General features: G+C 36.0%; 2 protein-coding genes and 1 long non-coding RNA gene across 3 annotated transcripts; all 3 read left to right on the top strand.

The window, feature by feature from the left end:
* Positions 1-1,015: 1,015 nt before the first annotated feature.
* Positions 1,016-2,302, top strand: LOC120780059. Its single transcript, XR_005705802.1, has 3 exons — positions 1,016-1,314; positions 1,708-1,976; positions 2,182-2,302. It is a non-coding gene; the product is annotated as an uncharacterized LOC120780059 (long non-coding RNA).
* Positions 2,303-11,171: 8,869 nt separating this feature from the next.
* Positions 11,172-11,764, top strand: LOC120780056 (zinc finger MYM-type protein 1-like; the record flags this gene model as incomplete). The annotated part of the gene is made up of 2 exons (XM_040112326.1): positions 11,172-11,400; positions 11,460-11,764. Coding segments are annotated over 2 exons (534 nt in total), but the record flags the coding sequence as incomplete, so codon positions are not given.
* A 146-nt stretch (positions 11,765-11,910) lies between these two features.
* LOC120780055 lies at positions 11,911-12,488 on the top strand (the record flags this gene model as incomplete). The annotated part of the gene is made up of 2 exons (XM_040112325.1): positions 11,911-12,385; positions 12,444-12,488. Coding segments are annotated over exons 1-2 (422 nt in total), but the record flags the coding sequence as incomplete, so codon positions are not given.
* Between the last annotated feature and the right edge of the window lie 6,481 nt (positions 12,489-18,969).

Raw genomic sequence — 18,969 nt, 5'->3', positions numbered from 1 at the left:
ACCACCAACAATGTCAGCCTAGAAATCCAACGCAGAATAACTCTTGCCAACAGGTGTTACTTCGGACTTAGTAGGCAATTGAGAAGCGAAGTCCTCTCTCGACAATCAAAAACCAAACTCTATAAGTCACTCATAATTCCCGTCCTGCTATATGGTGCAGAGTCTTGGACGATGTCAACAACGGATGAGTCGACGTTGCTAGTTTTCGAGAGAAAAGTTCTGCGAAAGATTTATGGTCCTTTGCGCGTTAGCCACGGCGAATACCGCATTCGATGGAACGATGAGATGTACGAGATATACGACGACATCGACATAGTTCAGCGAATTAAAAGACAGCGGCTACGCTGGCTAGGTCCTGTTGTCCGGATGGACGAAAACACTCCAGCTCTGAAAGTATTCGACGCAATACCCGCCGGTGGAAGCAGAGGAAGAGGAAGACCTCCACTCCGTTGGAAGGACCAAGTGGAGAAGGACCTGGCTTCGCTTGGAATATCCAATTGGCGCCACGTAGCGAAAAGAAGAAACGACTGGCGCGCTGTTGCTAACTCGGCTATAATCGCGTAAGCGGTGTCTACGCCAATTAAGAAGAAGAAGACTTACTATTAATCAGGGATTCCAGTGAGAGAGCGTCTCAAAATTAACGCTTTTTATAATATTTTCCATTATAGCCAGATCAGACAAAATAATAACTTTTGGGCATTTAAATCAAAACTCCCAACATTTATTATGATAAAAAATTACTATAAGTGGTCATTTATATTATAATAAAACAACTAACTTTTGAACTTTCAATACTTAGCAAAGACTTTTAAGCTTGTTAACTCTCACTTCATAAATGATTTTAATAATTTTCCAATAAAAATTAATATAATAGAGCATCATATTACAAAATACAAATATGCACCAAATATATTTAAATTTTACCTTTTTCTTTAATTTTCACTGTTTTACATTTTTTATTTCTGACCATGAAGGAAGTAACATTACATTTATATTTTGTTTTTCATAGATTTCAAATTGTCAGGAGGTTTTGACGTTTAGAAATTGGTCTCACACTTCCAATGAGAGATGAGTTGGGCATCTCTTTGTCTCTGCTACTTACATACCACATACTGGCAGTTCCCTCAGTTTCATGAAGGTACCTCAAATTAATGATGGCCAATTTTCAGCCATTTACGAAACATCGATGTTTATTTAGTGAGATACATTCCCTTCAAGACGGAGGTAGCAGATTGCACAAACACATTGAAACATTTCCAGCTGTTCACCAACAATGTTACATTTTGTCCAATTTTCGATTGAATGGGAGAAAACGTGAGTAAGAAAGAGAAAAACTATCAACTTTGAAGCTTATCGAAATATTAATACCAAGAATGATAGAGAAAGAGATTACGCAATGCGCATGTTTGTTTTCAGTCAGCTGTTATTGCTGACGTCAAGGTTGACTTATTATTCGCCCGCGCAATTGAAAGTGAATTCGAATTGTATTTTCAAGTGTTATATTAATTGTTAAATTCTATATTTTTAAAATGCGTTGTGCGGTGTTCTGTTGTAATAATAACAATGGTAAAAATACTGCTACGAAGTGGAGATTTTTTCATTTCCCTAAGGATAAAGCCGCATTAAAACAATGGATTCATATATGGCTACATATATATTTAGATAAGTTGATTTTCTACAGTTTTTGATTTTACTTATGATTTACAGGTATACTCCAAAGCATTAATGCTTTGAAATTGCTGCTGGATGACTTAAGACAGCAGCACAAAATTGATTACGTTTTGACCTGGTTTTGGAAAATTTTTTTAGCGTAATCAGGTCAAAAGGCGGTCTTCACGATCACCCTGACAGGCAGGAGTTCAAATATAGGCTGCGTTCCTATATACTTGGTCACAACGAAGGAGCGATCACAGAAAAAGGCAATGTTGAAGTCGACAACACGCCAGATTTGGAAGGAAATTACTTATCTCTAACCGGTAATTATCAAAATATTAAACGTACATAGTATTATAAACCTAAAGCTACAGAAAACATTATTGTATAAAATTGTATTGATGTTAACAAATGCAAATATGTACTTACATACAAACTAAGTTTTGCATACTAACCACTGTTTTTTATCCTAATTATACTAATAATAATAAATAACAATTTTAATGTACGTTTATTATATTTTTGCAGGTAATATTTTTCAACGTGTGTCAGTTGATCTGAATTCCACTGACTCGATCGAAAAAAATGATGACTTGGAGATTCTCAACAACGACGGACTTGAGAATTTGGCAGGGTACATCTGCCACAAACTCGGTAAAGACAACCCCGAAATTTGTGCAAATTCCGAAAATTGTTCGTCTCATACTTGGGTGGATCACCTTTCTGAAGGAAGACTCTCAAAACCAACAGATATGTTGATGGAGCATATGAGAGCCTTGCAAGCAATATTTGACGACGTCAATGGTAATGATTTGCATATACATATGTACAAATTACGTCCAGAAACACATAGATTTAAGTGATTTTGTAAATTGTAGCTCGAAAATAATATAATTATTTTTCAGAGCTAGAATGTATTTTAGGATTCGTTCCTTAAATAAAAACATAATTGAACATATGTTTAGTAAAAAAAGAAAATAAAATAAAACAATAAATTGATACTTGGTTACAAAATATTCAATCTTTTTATTTACATAAATGTATATGGTTGAAACAAACACAGCAAAGATTGTCTCTTTTTAAATAATACAATGAAAATTCAATTAAATGAATATGTAGGTAAATGTTCACTATAAAATATTCACTTATATTGATATCTTTTATTAATATTCACTTATATTGATGATTTTCATGATTATGTATGCCTGCAATACAGAATTGCTTCTTATTGCAAAGAAAAACAACCAACTGAAAATCAGCTGATTGTAAGTTGGTCAACCGTGACGTAGATGCGCAGAACGAACAAAATGTGAACTCGTCATTGCGCAATCTTGTTTCTATCATTCTTGATAAAAAACGCTAATTTTGAAGCGCTCTCACACTGGAATAAGTTGAACATCCCTTTATTCCTGCCCAAGTGTGACCTGTCAGCGTCCGTGGGTTGGCTATCTAGTTCGAGTCAGAGTTGTTAATTTTGTATTTGGTACGGTTGCTATGTTTGGTAAGGTTGCGTTTTGTTCGTACGAGATCTTGTTGACCGTACGGTCGAGTTTACTGATCCCACATATGTTTGCATATAAACGTATTAAAATGTAAGCAAACAAGTAAGGAAGGGCTAAGTTCGGGTGCAACTGAACATATTATACTCTTGCAACTTACGAGAACCAAAGCCAGGGAATATTTTGTGGTGTAAAATGTCAACCTGAGGATCGAAATCCAAGCAATTTTATATATTCATATACTATATATATCTCATCTACTGACAGACACATAAGGTTTGTTTGAAAAACAACAACCATTAAATATAGTACATGGAAGTTGGGGTAATATCGACCAGATTTAATCTATATTTTCCAATACCATATACTATTACATGTCACTTACTAAAAAACTAATCATATAGAGTAAAGTCAGCCCGATGTTCGAAAATCCAGATATTAGTTATATGGGGGCTAGGACAAGTTTTCGCTTAAATTTTTTTTATTTTAGGCAAAAAGATACACTGTTATGAGCAAAATATGCAAGCTCATTTTCATTGAGATAACTTACATATTGGCCGATATATGCGCTACAAAGTCACCCAGAAGCTCGATTATATTTATATTAGGTATATGAAGTCTAAGGGAAGTATTGGTCCGATTCAACTCATTTTTGTCATTCAGACATACCATTGTTAGACAAGGATTAACCCTGAATTTCAATTATACATCTAACTCATTGACCGATATTTTAGATCAAAAGTCAACTGTAGAAACTGGTGTCCACATATTCCGTACCAAGGGGCGTGAACAGTTTTTGTTGGATTTGAACATTTGTTGGTCATAGGTGGCATACACTAAGGGCAAATTCGTGCAAAGTTTAATCCCGTTATATTAATAACTTCTTGGTTTGTGTACTGGGAAATATAAGAATCAAGTGTAATTTAAAATTGAGCTATACGGGAAGAAGGCGTGGCTATTGTCCGATTTCAATCATTGTCACAACGTGATATAAGAATATAAAAAAATGCCACTTGCAAATTTTTTCGAATTCGGTTAGTCGGGTCCCAAGATATGGGATTTCCCCAAAAAGTGGGCGGTGCCACCATAGCTAACATAAGGAGCCACCATAACATCTCTGTGGTAAAATTTAATGTCTCAGGCGTATTTAGTTATTGATTTAGCGCGATTTTACTAGTTATAGTCTTACAGCTAGTTGCTACAGAGTATTATAGTTTTGTTCACCCCTAACAAGGTTGTACGTATCACCTAAAACTAATCGAAATCCGGTTGTCTGTGTGTGTGTCCATCCGTCAGTCCGTGCAAGCTGTAACTAGAAACAAGTAAGGAAGGGCTAAGTTCGGGTGTCACCGAACATTTTATACTCTCGCATGATAAAGTGATAATAATTTACATATTTTTTTATTTTTTTTTCTGTAAAATTAATTAGATTAGATCAATTAGTGTACTTTGAGTATTGAATTGTATATAAATTTCCTAATGTATATATTATAAAGAGAAGGCATCAGATAGAATACAAAATAGCGTTATATTGGAAGAAGGCGCGGTTGTGAACCGATTTCACCCGTATTTCGTACATGTCATCAGGGTGTTAAGAAAATATTATGTACCGAATTTCATGGAAATCGGTTAAGTAGTTCCTGAGATATGGTTTTTGGTCCATAAGTGGGCGACGCCACCCCCATTTTCAATTTTTAAAAAAAGCCTAGGTGCAGCTTCCTTTTGCCATTCGTTCCGTAAAATTTAGTGTTTCTGTCGATTTTTGTTAGTCGGTTAACGCACTTTTAGTGATTTTCAACATAACCTTTGTATGGGAGGTGGGCGTGGTTATTATCCGATTTCTTCCATTTTTCAACCGTGTATGGAAATGCCTGAAGGGAACGACTCTATAGAGTTTGGTTGACATAGCTATAGTAGTTTCCGACATATGTACAAAAAACATAGTAGGGGGCGGGGCCACGCCCACTTTTCCAAAAAAATTACTTCCAAATATGCCCCTCCCTAATGCGATCCTTTGTGCCCAATTTCACTTTAATATCTTTATTTATGGCTTAGTTATGACACTTTATAGGTTTTCGGTTAACGCCATTTTGTGATGTGAAGTGATGTGATGAAACCATTATATAGTAATTTTTATTCGTACTAAATGTTGGGGTTTTCAATTTAGATGCCCACAAATTACTATTTTGTTCATTCTGGCCATAATGGAAAATGTTATAAAAAACCAAGAATGATAGAGAAAGAGATTACGCAATGCGCATGTTCGCTTTCAGTCAGCTGTTCTTGCTGACATCTCGGTTGACTTATTATTCGCCCGCGCCTTTGAACGTGAATTCGAATTGTATTTTCGCGTGTAGTATTAATTGTGAAATTTTATATTTTTTAAAATGAGTTGCGCAGTGTTCGGATGCAATAATAACAATATTAAAGATAGTGCTACGAAATGGAGATTTTTCCATTTCTCTTAGGATAAAACAGTACTAAAACAGTGGATTAATTTTTGTGCACTTCGCGCCAGAAGCCTTCGAAAGAAATTTGCAATTTAAAATGGGTAATTATAGCATTTTGATCACAATAATTTTACTTTTATAACCAAACACTCTTGCAGGTTTAAGTTCTCGGAGGCTAACGAAGTTGCTACCTAGCGCTTTTCTCACGTTAACCAGATTAACTCCTGCAGAGGCTAATGAACGGAAGAAAGGCATGGAGTCTCGTTTAAACCAGGACGTTTAAGAAAATTTGTTTGCCGTAATAAGGTTAAAAGGCGGTCTTCACGATCACTCTGACAGGAAGGAGTTCAAGTATAGCCTGCGTTCCTATATACTTGGTCACAACGAAGAACTGATTACAGATGAAGGAAATGTTGATGTCGACAACACCCCACATTTGGAAGGGAATTACTTATTTCTAACCGGTAATTATCAAAATACTAGCTGACCCCGCAGCCTGCGTCAAATTATGTGTTTTGAAATGAAAAGAAAGTTAAATGTACCATTTAATTTTTGTTTCTTTTTTTCAATGTAACGCAGCTTGATAAACAACATTTTTTGGTGTACAGAAAATATGGTTTTCCAACTCGTGAGCACGCCACGGCCGTGTGAAAAACATAGCATTTCCAAATTTATCCCTTACACTATCTTTAGGTCCTGTTGATTGTCATCTTAAATGCAATTTTCACTGGAAACGAAATACGTTTGAACTGAAATGGGAGATCGTTAGAACTCAAAGGAATTCGTAGAATCAAGCATTCTGCCCCTTGTATTCGATAGGTGCGTCACAATCAGTCGGGTTCCATTACACAGTTTCGGGCCATGATGATAGCGAAACATAATAACGACCGATCCTACTTTGAGACGCAAATGATGCGGTGGCATACCAAGCCTGTACAAAGAGTTTAAAAATACCACTGGATAATTCACGGCGTCGTCTTCATTGTCAAGACGATCGATCGATTTGTATCAGCGCAAGTCTCCCGGAATTTGACTTTGAATCTTCCAGTTTAAGTCAACAACATCGGTATTTTTGGCAGCTAACATTGCGCGTGCACTTAAGGAATCGTAGGTACGATAATTTGGCCAATGTCCGAACATTTGTGATGAGTTCATCTTTCGTGAATTGATAAAGGGAAGATGGAATTGATATCGAAGCACCGGAAGTATCAACCGAAATTGTACCATTTCCAATTTTTAACGAAGGCGATGTAAAATGTTTTCGGCAATGTCATTTTTGTTCGTATCCCATAATTGACGCGGATTTGAAGGCTGATATGTCAAAATGATTATCGCGAAAAGTGTGCGAACTTCATTTGCATTCGAAGTAGCTATGGCATCGTCCATCGTATCATTCCAGTGATTATCATGTTCCAGCAATTGTAATTGCTGACTTTATTCTTAAAAAATTGCACACACCGTACCATTTACAGTACGCAATGACTCAAATGAAGTTGAACCGCGTACATTAATCAATACCAACCGAAGGTAGAAGCAATCGTCGTTTTTCGGGTGGATTGTGTAAATTCGTCCTAATGCATTAGTTGAAAACACACCTTAATGTCAATCTACTGGTTGGCGTTGCTTTCTGTGCAACTATTTCTTCGACGATGCATTCCATGTATAATATCAGGGTATTTCCGAATAGAGCAATGTTCTCGCAAACGGATCTCTGACGAAAGTTGAGAAAAAACTCGTCAATGTTAATTTTTTTGCTGGCGGTGTTTCCACTGGCTGTACTGTATTCTTTGAGCTGAAATACACTCTTTGGACATTCGTCAAATTAACTGCGAGACGCACAACAGTCGGAAAACGTTCATGAATTGCAAAAGTAAATATCCTACAAAGCGCTTTATTGCAGTTCACGTATCGACCGTATCGTCCATGACCAATAACCGTCATGTTGCTTGCATCGTGCATTTATTGTTAGACATACAAACCGACTGTTGTTTGAAAAGTCGTGCTGTGACAACGTGACGATCGCTTGCTGATTGACCCCGATCCATAATTCCACACGTATGTCATCGCATCCTGGGAGTACTCGTTCATGTGCCTTGGCGTTGATGGCAAAAAGAACACCGACCGATATTAGCGGGACCTTTCGCGGCTTCGTAACAAATTTCAATCTGTAATTGATCACTTCGTTTGAAACACACATAAAGGTTTCACTGAATATTTTCAAAATTTGTTTTTAAATAGTCGGAATAAAAGAGCAAGCGACCGAAATTCAACGATTCAAATAATTTACAATCAAAATATTGAAAAACAATAGAAACAATAATTGTATGAAAACAGTCAATTTTTGGAAATTTCCAATTTTTCGACTTTTTCTTATGAAAAGTTCTTTTTTATTTCTGAACCTTTCCAGATCCACAGTGAACAACTTCTGAAAATTTCATGAAGATTGGTTTCGCCGTTCTCGAGACTTAGCGTTACTAACAAACGAACATTCATTTTTACTTACATACATATGTGTATACAAAATAAAACGTTTGAATGGGAAAAAGAAAAGGACTGGTTTTATGCGTTTTCCGGCAACTTTCGTAATTTTTTTTACATTAGAACCTTCTCCTAATAATAACAAATACAACAAAAAAAATTTGTGAAATCGGTCCAGCCATTCACGCGTGATGCCGTGACAACGGAAAACGGGTTTCATTTTTATATATGTATTTTTCGGATATAAGAGCCGAGCGAAATGCTCTAAATTGAAACACTTTATATGAAAATCCCGCTTTATGTACCTTTTGAAGCTGAAAAGTGCACATATGAAACAACCACTTTTTTAAGCTACGAGTATGTAAATATTTATTATATACTTTTTAAAAGTAATTTAGTATATGTATTCATCACTACATAGTGAACAGAAAAAAAACAAAAGTAAAATTCATATAAAAAACAAAACATAAAAATGTAAGGAACAAATGAGATCTTTGTCGCCCATGCTTGAAAAAATTTTGCACAGAACGAAGTCTTAAAAAATTACATTTTTTAAAAAACAAAGTCTTAAAAAATTACATTAAAAAAAAATTGTTATTTTAGATTGGAAAGACATCTCATTATCATCAGAATGTCTTCTTCCATGCTTTCTAATTCAGCAATGTATTTATTTTTTCGGCAGGAAGTGGGCTCTGAGGCTGTGAATGCAATACAGACGATCTGCAAGTGACGGTGTTTTTAGCATTTCCTCAGTTTCCTCTTCATCTTCAGACCCGTCATTATCAATTTGCAGTGGATCTGCTTCTGCATCAACAATCCTCATCAGTCCAACATGCATTGTCGTCATCACATACAATATACTTATGTTTTAAATGAGCTTTGTGTATTTGCATCTGCCAGGCTCTCAACGATTTTTTCTACATCAGCAATTGTATCTTCAAATTGCTAATCAGTGGGTGTAGTTATAAATTTTGCCTTTCTTTTGTCATCCTGTAAAAAATAATCCCTAATAAATTTTGCAAACATAAAAATTATTTCACTTACACTTTTGCCAAAGTTTCACATTTACCGTCATTAATCAACAAACATATGTTTTTACAGATTGCCATACCGCAAAAATAAAAATCAAATAAGTGTTGTCTGATTTTTCATTCTTATATCCGGGGATTTTTGTATGGATTTCTTTAAATGGCTCGCACATTTTCAATATTATAAGCGGGGAGACCTTTTAAATGGGGAACACATTAACCGGGGATTTTTCTGTATATTGCTTATGTGGAATTTTTTGTGACCTGATAAACCTGATAAAAAATAAATTTTCTAAATTTTGTGATTTGATACCATTTTGTTCACAAACGGCCTATTTTGATACTTTTCTGCTGATAGAATTTAATTTTTTGAAACTATGAAAATGTTAAACTAAAAACAAAGCTATTGTATCTGGATAGTATTAAAAAGTTGTGGGAATGTAGGCCAATTAAAAACCCAGAAAAATGTAAACTGGACAGAGACATTTTTTTAATTTGCTTCAAAGTAATGAGTTTGCCTTATAACTCTGTGGCTGCTGAACTGGATTTTTTTAGATTTAAGGGGAATTGCGAGTCGAAAATGCACTTCTTTTGAAAATTAGTTCTGAACTGAAAAGTCACCAATAAGGTTTCTATTATTTTTTTAGAGTTTATTGTTAATCATAATACAGGAAAAATAAAAACTCATTTATTATGACTTTCAGTTTTCGTTCCATGAGCAAACTGTTGTGAAATAAATTTAAATTAAAAAAAATTATGCTATTTGCAAAAAAATACTTGAGTGTCTTAACTAAAATGTCTATATTTTTGATAAAAACGACCAGAAAAAACTGGTCTGAATTTGATACACAACTTTACTTATTATTTGTTTTTCAAATGAAAATTTTTAAAACAACGGTTGTGCTTTTGATACTTTTTGATACTTATTTTGCTTGGCAACATATACTTAATTTTTTTAGCTCGCGGCAACACTTGTCACTAAACTGTCGATTCTCCCTCACAAACGAATTTTTTGACTGTTAATGTACCGTTACCGCAGTAGCGTCAATGAAATGTATTTGCTTATTGTATACAATGTGTACTACACAGTAATTGACGTCATTACAAAGTGGTCGTTGAAGAAAGTACTAAGTGGTAAAAATGAGTGAAAATTCGATTAAAAAATATTTTCAAAGTAGTGTTTTAAAACGCGTAAGTGATTCTCCCGTTATAATTAATGAAGAAAACGCTGCACTTAAGGTCACCCGAGTGGCAGTAAGTGTTTACTTTTATTTTCAATAAAAAAAATATTTCGTTTACCTACATATGTACAAATATCACGTTAATTTTAGGAGTTTGCAAATGATATTGTTAATTTTTGCAAAAAAATTGACGAAAAGCAGACATATGAGCTTTTAACGAATGTGTGGCAGCCTGATTTATCATTTATTTTTCCGTCGTCTGGTGATCGAAACTTAAAATTTCAGTTGTCGTGGCTGAAGTCTTTTCCATGGCTAGTGTATTCGCCTAGCCAAGATGGTGCCTACTGTCTATATTGCGTTGGTTTTGTTTGGAAAAACGTTGGAAATGGTAGTCACCAAAAGGCAAATGCTTTTGTTCAAACTGCTTTTAAAATTTGGAAGAAAGCACTTGAGAAATGCAAAGAACATCAGCAGAAGGATTATCACCGCAGAGCAGTGGAAGACGCAGCCAATTTCAAGCTGATTTTTGAAAATAAAAGAAACAATATATTAACAGAAATTGATCATGGCCGCAAAAAGCAACAGCTTGAAAATCGAGCAAAATTACATCCTATAATCCGTGTTTTGCTTGTCTGCGGGAGGCAAGGGCTTGCGTTAAGAGGCCATCGTGACGAAGGAAATCTTTCATGAGAAATGCCTGCTGAAAACGACGGGAACTTCAGGGCTCTTTTGCGTTTAGCAATAGATAGTGGCGACGAAAATTTAAAAAAACATGTTCAAACTGCAGCACGTAATGCTAATTATTTCAGTTGGCGCATCCAAACTGAAATTATTGAAATAGCAGGACAAATAATACAAAAAAAAATTATTAACCGTATTAATAAATCTCAATGCTTTGCAATAATTGCTGATGAAACCACGGATGTTAGTGGCATTGAGCAATTTTCAATTTGTATACGGTATGTTGATCGTTTTGAGAATGAGGAAAAACTGAGAGAGGACTTTTTATGTTTTGTTCCTGCTGAGGATACAACTGGCAGCGGTCTTGCGAATGTGCTAATTGATAAATTAAAAGAACTTAAACTTAGTTTTGCACACATAAGGGGTCAAGGTGAGTTTTCAACTCTTCTATTTTTGGGACAATTAAATTATACTTTTTTCTTTCTAAAGGTTATGACGGAGCGCGGTCGATGAGTGGACATGTCAAAGGTTGTGCTAGTGTCATCCAAAATTTATATCCAGCGGCTCTTTATGTGCACTGTGCTAATCACAGCTTAAATTTAGCCACCGCAACGACTTGCAAAATACCTGCTATAAGAAATTGTATTGGTTCCATGAAAGAGACCGTAAATCTTTTTCGGATGTCAACTAAAGCAGGCACACTGCTCAAAAATCTTATTCTTGAATCCTTTCCAAACTCAAAGCAAGTGCGAAACACGTTGGGTGGAGCATTAAGAATCTCTTTCTTTATTTAACGATTTATTCCCATTGATCTGTACTGCGTTGGAAGAGCTTGATACTGAAAATATAAGAAGTGATTTATCAAAGCCACATGCTTTGTTTACTGTAATCCAATCACCTCAATTTGTGATTGCTATGGCGATAGTAAAGCCAATTTTTGCATTATCAAAACACATAAGCCTATGTTTGCAGCAAATAGACTGTGATTTGAGCAGCTGCGTTGCTTATGCAAATAATTTGTATGCTGAAATTAGTGAAATGCGTAAGGATTCTGAACAACCGTTTAAAATAATTTTTGAATCAATTAAAACAATAGCCGCAGAATTAGATTTAGAAATCAAAATTCCGCGTTTGGCGAAACGGCAAACTAATCGCGACAATTATGAAGGCGAACCGGAAGAATATTACCTCAGATCAATTTATATACCGTTTTTAGATCATTTTTTGGACCAAATCAATGAACGATTTTTAAAACATCGAGAGCTGCTTTCCAAAATTGAAAACATTTTGCCAAATAAATGCGTAAATCTGGACGTTATTGAGATGCAGGAGACTGTTCGTGTTTTAGAAAAGCAATGGTCCGCTAATGTAGAAGAGCCCGATGATTTCGTTGCTGAATTTAGAATGTGGAAAAGGTTAAAAATCTTTTCTTCAGATTATATTCTCTAACTAAAATTTTGAATATATTTTCAGGAACTGGTTAAATCAAAAAAGGAGATCCAACACTTTTTTAAACGCGTTGAATTGTTGCGATGCAAAAATTTTCAAAACAGTGCATCGTTTTTTAAAGATTAGAGCAACAATCCCTATATCTGTCGCTTCAAGTGAACGCTCGTTTTCCTCACTTCGCAGGCTTAAAACATATTTAAGAAATAAAACTGGAGAAGCACGCCTGAACGGAATGGCTCTATTGAATATCCATAGAGATATAGACGTGACGGAGGAAGAGATTTTAAATGTTATGGCCCAAAATAAAAGAAGATTAGACTTCAATTTGTGAATAAAATAATGAAACAGTGTCTTTTTACCTAAAACCCCCCAAATTTTTTTCCTGCGTTCGCCACTGTCTTATCCTAATTGTATAAATAATCTTAACTAAGAATTTATTCCTTTTATTTATACGCATGGTAATAAAGTTTTCAACGTATGTCAGTTGATCTAATTGTTTCCGCTGACCCAATTGAAAAAAATGATGACTTGAAGATTCTCAACAACGACGGGCTTGAAAATTTGGCAGGGAACATTTGCAACAAACTTGGTAAAGACAACCCTGAAATTTGTGCCAATTCAGAAAATTATTCGTCTCATACTTGGGTGGATCACCTTTCTGAAGGAGGACTCTCAAAACCAACAGATATGTTGATGGAGCATATGGCAGCCTTGCAATCAATATTTGTGTAAATGGTACTGATTTGCATATATGTACAAATTACGTCCAGAAGCACTTAGATTCAAGTAATTTTGTAAATTGTAGCACCAAAGTAAAAGAATTGTTTTTCAGAGCTAGAATGTATTTTAGGACTCGTTCCTTAAATAAAAACTTAATTGAAAATATGTACAGCAAAACAAGAATATTAAATAAGACAATAAATTGATAGTTGGTCACAAAATATTCAATATTTTTATTTGCATAAATGTATATAGTTGAAACAAACACAGCAAAGAGACAAAATTAAATAATACAACGAAAATACAATGATATGAATATGTAGGTAAATGTTCACTATAAAATATTCACTTATATTGATATCTTTTATTAATGTTATCGTTTGATGATAATCATGTTTTTGTATGCCTGCAATACAAAATTGATTCTTATTGCAAAGAAAAACAAACAACTGAAAATCAGCTGATTTTACGTAGGTCAACCGTGACGTAGATGCGCAGATCGAACAAAATTTTAACTCGTTTTTGCGCAATCTTCTTTCTATCATTCTCGTGTTAATACTATGTTTGGACCGACATTGAAAACATCTTGAAAACATGTTTTTGGATTGTGGAATCTAAGTCGTTCGGACCGACAATGTGTGTTTTCGACGAGTTTTTACTGACAACTGACAAATTTATTTGTTTTTGAGCCGCGAGAATGGTAAGTTTTGGAGTTCTTAATATTTGTTTATAATTGCTACTAAAGATCGTGTTTTTTATAATTCCGATAAAAACATATTAATTACGAAAGCATTGGCTTTGAGAAGCCAGATAAATACTTTGCGCAACGACAATTCTTCAGGAGAACTTTTAGAAACTCTAAGTACCCATCACCTTGCCCTTGCAAAAAAGATAGCGGAGTTAAAAAAACATCATTTAATCCTATTAGATATAAGATAAGGTCTTTTACCTTGGAAGACGCCGATTAATTCATGTTGCAACAAGGTATGTATAGGTTTCTACTGATGCAAAAGTTTTCATAGAAATGAAAATTGAGCTGTCAAACTGCTGTGGTGAGTAATACTTCTATTTTTCTTTAATTTTATTTAATTACCTATATCTTTGCGAAAGATTGTGCGTTTTTGATTTTATTTCCCCTGCTGTGAAATGAACACCTTGTTGCTGCAACTCCAGTGCCATTTCTTCCATTATGTAGCTCTTTTTCTTGGCCCACGAAGAGCACTAATTTTTTTTTGCCCACAAGTCAATGAGTAGGGGCTTCCCCCATCACCCCACGAATTTCATTTTTTATATATGTATTTGCTTTTCCATCTTTCAATATAAATATGACAATATCAAGTGACAATTTAGGACCGGTAAACTATTTCTTCTAATGATATCGATTAAACTAGAGTAGCCACCGATTATAAAGAAAGTGGAATGTAAGTTTTCAAGTAGTTTTCAGCGAAAACTGGTGTTGAATGTGTTTTCGTTTGACAGATTTTACTTATACTATGTTTGGACCGACAACGAAAACATGTTTTCGTGGGAAAAACTGGTTTTCGCAAGAAAACTTGTGTTTTCGTCCATGTAAAATCTGTCAAACAGTTTTCACTGAAAACTACTTGAAAACTCACATTCCACTCATTATAATCGGTGCCTGCTCTAGTTTAATCGATGGCTTTGGAAGACATATTTTGACGGCCCTAAATTGTCACTTGATATTTGTTTACATTCCATATACAAATACAGCTGTCACTTGATATTCTCATATTATGGGGATCCTCTTGCTCTTGGAAAACCTTGCACGGTGCAGAAATTGCAGAATTTTCCTCTTGGTGCAACGGCACAACAACAAAGACACGCAGAAAATTATTTGCAGTGGCTGTAAAATATGTCAGACCTAAACCCATGTATATTTTCGTGCCGTCTGTGTGCCCACAGTATTCCCCCCCAAATAAAGTATTGCTGGACGTTTTTGCGGTTGAGTTCCACTACCAGACCCAAGCGCGGGTGCAAATGCTTCAAGTTCTTTGGTGCATAGGTAGGCTGGTTGATGTTTGTGGCGAATTCATTGGCTCGGTGAGAATACGGCTATGGGGCGTACTGTCGAACACTTCGTCGCTCGGTGCTTACATTTATTACTTTGCCGTTAACCTCGATGGAAAAAACACGTTCATCAAGTCTTTTGATCACTTTGTGTGGACCTGCTAATGGTGCCACCTTTCTACCAGACCGTTGGGTGATATGCCGTGGTGCGAATATGCTTGCCGCCGACTAACCGTGCTAGAGCTGTAAAAAGCGCACTTTCGAATTGGGTACCTTGATTGGCAGTGAGCAGCTTTGGGCATCCGTAGCGGGCGATCCAATGGGAGTAGAATGTGTTAGCAACCGTGCTTGCCGTTATGTCCTTAATGGGTGCCGCTTCTGGCCACTACGTAAATCGGTCGACCATAGTTATGCAGTACTTGAATCCGTGAAAGTCTGGCAAAGGTCCAACTAGGTCTAAATGGACATGATCGACTCTCTCATCCAGGATAGGGAATGTGGCGGGTGCTACGTGTACATGACGACCTATTTTGGAACGTTGACATGGAACACATTCTCGAGCCCATTGCGTAACATCTTACTTCATTGATGGTCACACGCCTCTCTGAGCGATGAGTTTCACTGTCACTCTGCCGCTAGGATGTGCGTAAAGTTTCAAAAAATTTTCGACATAGCGCTGTTGGCACGAATGGTCTGATGTTATTTGTTGAAACGTCACAACAAATCGTCTTCCCTTCGGGATCAAAGGTAAGCGTTTGGAACCTTAATGATGTTTCGTTACGTGCAAGAAGTTGCTGCAGCTCTTCGTCCGAGGCCTGAGCTCAAGACAGCTCATCGTAGTCCATAACTGCTGGTAGATGCATAGTTTCAACGCGTGAAAAGGTTTCAGCGACGTTTTTGTGTGAACCAAAGACGTATTCAATGTTAGTCGTGAATTGCCTGATGAATCCTAGCTGTCTGATCTGTCGAGGTGAGGATTTATGCTATTGTTGATGGAACGCGAAAGTCAACGGCTTGTGATCTGTCCTGACAGCAAACTCACTACCTTTAACCCAGTGTCTAAAGTAATTGATGGCTTAGTATACAGCCGTCAATTCTCTATCATATGTGCTGTAGTTAATCTGTGGGGGTGACAACTTCTTCGAAAAGAATCCAACTGGCCTCCAAACGTTTTTATGTTTCTGCTCTAGCATTGCTCCCAGCGCAGTACTAGATGCGTCGCACTTAACCCGAAGTTCGGCGGCTGGTGATGGATAAGCTAGGAGAACTGCGGTTGCTAGTTGTTCCTTGATGTAGATTAAAGCTTGCTCAGATTCTGCTGTCCAAGGTACTGGTCTGCGATAGTTTTACTTTGAGTCTTTTAAGAACTCGTTGAGAGGTGCCTGGGCAGCAGCAGCGTTTATGATGTGTCATCGGTAGAAGTTTATTGCGCCGATAAATCTTCTTAGCTCTAAAAGGTTTTGGGAAATCCCGTAGTGCCTGGACTCGGCTTGGAAGTGTTGCGAAACCGAGTTTCGAAATTCGATATCCAAAGAAATCGACTTCGGAAGCACCCAAAATACATTTTTCCGCGTTAATGTACATACCGTATTGGCTAATAGCCCTAACAAACGACAGTGCAAATATGCATTAGCGGGCTTAATTTACATTTACTTGCGCATTTGACCCATCTTAAGGCAAGCGTGTAATGCACAAGAATTCCGTGCATTTAGCTGAATTTACCAAATTTGTGTAGGCAACACTGCCCAAAAATGGCTAGTTTCTGCTATTGTTTGTCGCTTGAAATCTGCCGCCTTGTTTGTGTTTACAGTTTCAGAGGTTAACAGTTTTTATATTGCTAATTAAATTATGTGCAAGTATATTAACAAAAAGAAGTTTTAATATATTTAGATGGCAGAAAATAAACAACGCACAGTTTGCTATCCCTTTTCCCAATATTCTTAACTTTTTCGCACACTTTTATTTCACTTTTTATTTAAATAAATAAACAAATTTCACTATCAGCTGTCTAAATGTACACGTCTGCCTCCTGTCACCATAAAATATCAATGCGCATTAGTGTTGCTTAAGGCTCATTAATTTGGTCGTCTGTCAGGGCTATAACTTGCGCATTTGACCCATGTTAATGCAAGTTAGTAATGCACCCAAATTTCGTGCATTTATGGCGGGATTCTGTAACCAGTCTCTAGTCTCTATTTGAGACATTTTGAGGTAAAATCTCAATTTGTGACTAGTTACTATTCATTAAACAGTCTCTGCCGTTAGTCTCAAAATATTGCCTCAAATTTGAGACCTGGTAGCTAGCAGGTCACAAAACCAAAAAGATTTCTTGTCTGCCATTTTGAATATACTGAATAGAGATCATCATAGATATTAATCGATTGTCGTTTTTTATATTTTGTAAGCAACTCAAACACGAAAAAATTAAAACTAAATCAATTTTACATAAATTTCGTAAATATTATGGAGCAAAGTCAACATATATTTTTATTTTTATTGGTAATTATGTTTTTTGACTATGTTATAGACAATTTAATATTTGTTATCGACATGTTTATTTTCATTTAAGTGTAAAAACATCTCTGAATAATGAAATGTAATAGATTCTGTGACTGTCACTTACAGAATAGCAAAATCGCAAGTCTCAAAAAATTGTCTCCAACATAGAATCTCAAATTTAGAGACTTGAGACAAGTAGAAAAATTACTTTCCTTACTGATGAGGAGTGGTTGGCTGATCTGGCTTTCCTGGTTGATATAACTAAATATCTTTCTGATCTTAACTTGAAACTGCAAGGGAAAGACCAACTATGCACACAGTTATACGAACACGTTCTAGCTTTCACATAAAAGCTTTTGTTGTTGGAAAAAATCAAAAATTGTCTCTATCTTAAAATCTCAAATTTAGAGACTTTAGACTGTATCACCGTACAGAATCGCACGGTTAGCTGAATTTACTAAATTTGAGTGGGCAACACTGCCCAAAAATGGCCAGTTTCTGCTATTGCTTAACAGATGTCGCTTGAAGTCTGTTACTGTGGGGCTTCTTTCCACACTCTGTATTTTGCCTATTTATCTCAATTTATCAGAAAAATGCTCAACACAATATTTGGCTTCTTTTTCTTTTTCCTTTATTTCATCCGAATCGTTCAATTAGTTCAGTTCAGCTCGAGAAACTTAACTAAAAATAGTATACGAGTATTTAAATTGGGTTGCCACAGCCACTCCCTTCCCAGTGCTTTAATCACGATTTAGAATTGTCTGCAAATGTTATACTATGTTCTGGGAAAGAACGCTGGTTTTAATCTCTTCACAGATATGTTGTGTATTGCGTTGTTAATTTTAATTGCATAGAGTCTGTCTGAAATGCGTTCCACAACTTCGAAAGGACCCGTGTAAGGAGGCTCTAGTGGTTTTCTCCAATGATCCGAGCGGATGAACACATGACTACAGTTGTGTAGATTTTTATTAATGAAAAATATTGTTGAATTGTGGTGTACCGGTGAACTTGGTTTTAGCTGCTGTATGTACTCACGAAACTTGGATATGAACTCCTGTGGATTATATGGGTAAACGAAGATTGGTGCCATACAGCATTTCTGCTGGGGATGCTCCAATGTCTTCTTTATGGGAACAGCGAAGTCCTAACATCACTGTTGGAAGGAGAAGTTGCCATGGAGTATGTCGATTGCACATGAGTGAAGCTTATAGCGTACGATGCCATCTCTCAATCATGCCGTTGGACGCCAGTTGGTAAGCTGATGTACGTATCTTGTGTGCGCCAACCATTTTTGTCAACGCAA

This window comes from Bactrocera tryoni, unplaced genomic scaffold (genome assembly GCF_016617805.1).
Source record: "Bactrocera tryoni isolate S06 unplaced genomic scaffold, CSIRO_BtryS06_freeze2 scaffold_13, whole genome shotgun sequence".
Lineage (NCBI taxonomy): Eukaryota > Metazoa > Arthropoda > Insecta > Diptera > Tephritidae > Bactrocera > Bactrocera tryoni.
Note: the sequence above shows the minus strand (reverse complement) of the source record. Positions and strands in the feature narration are given on the sequence as shown.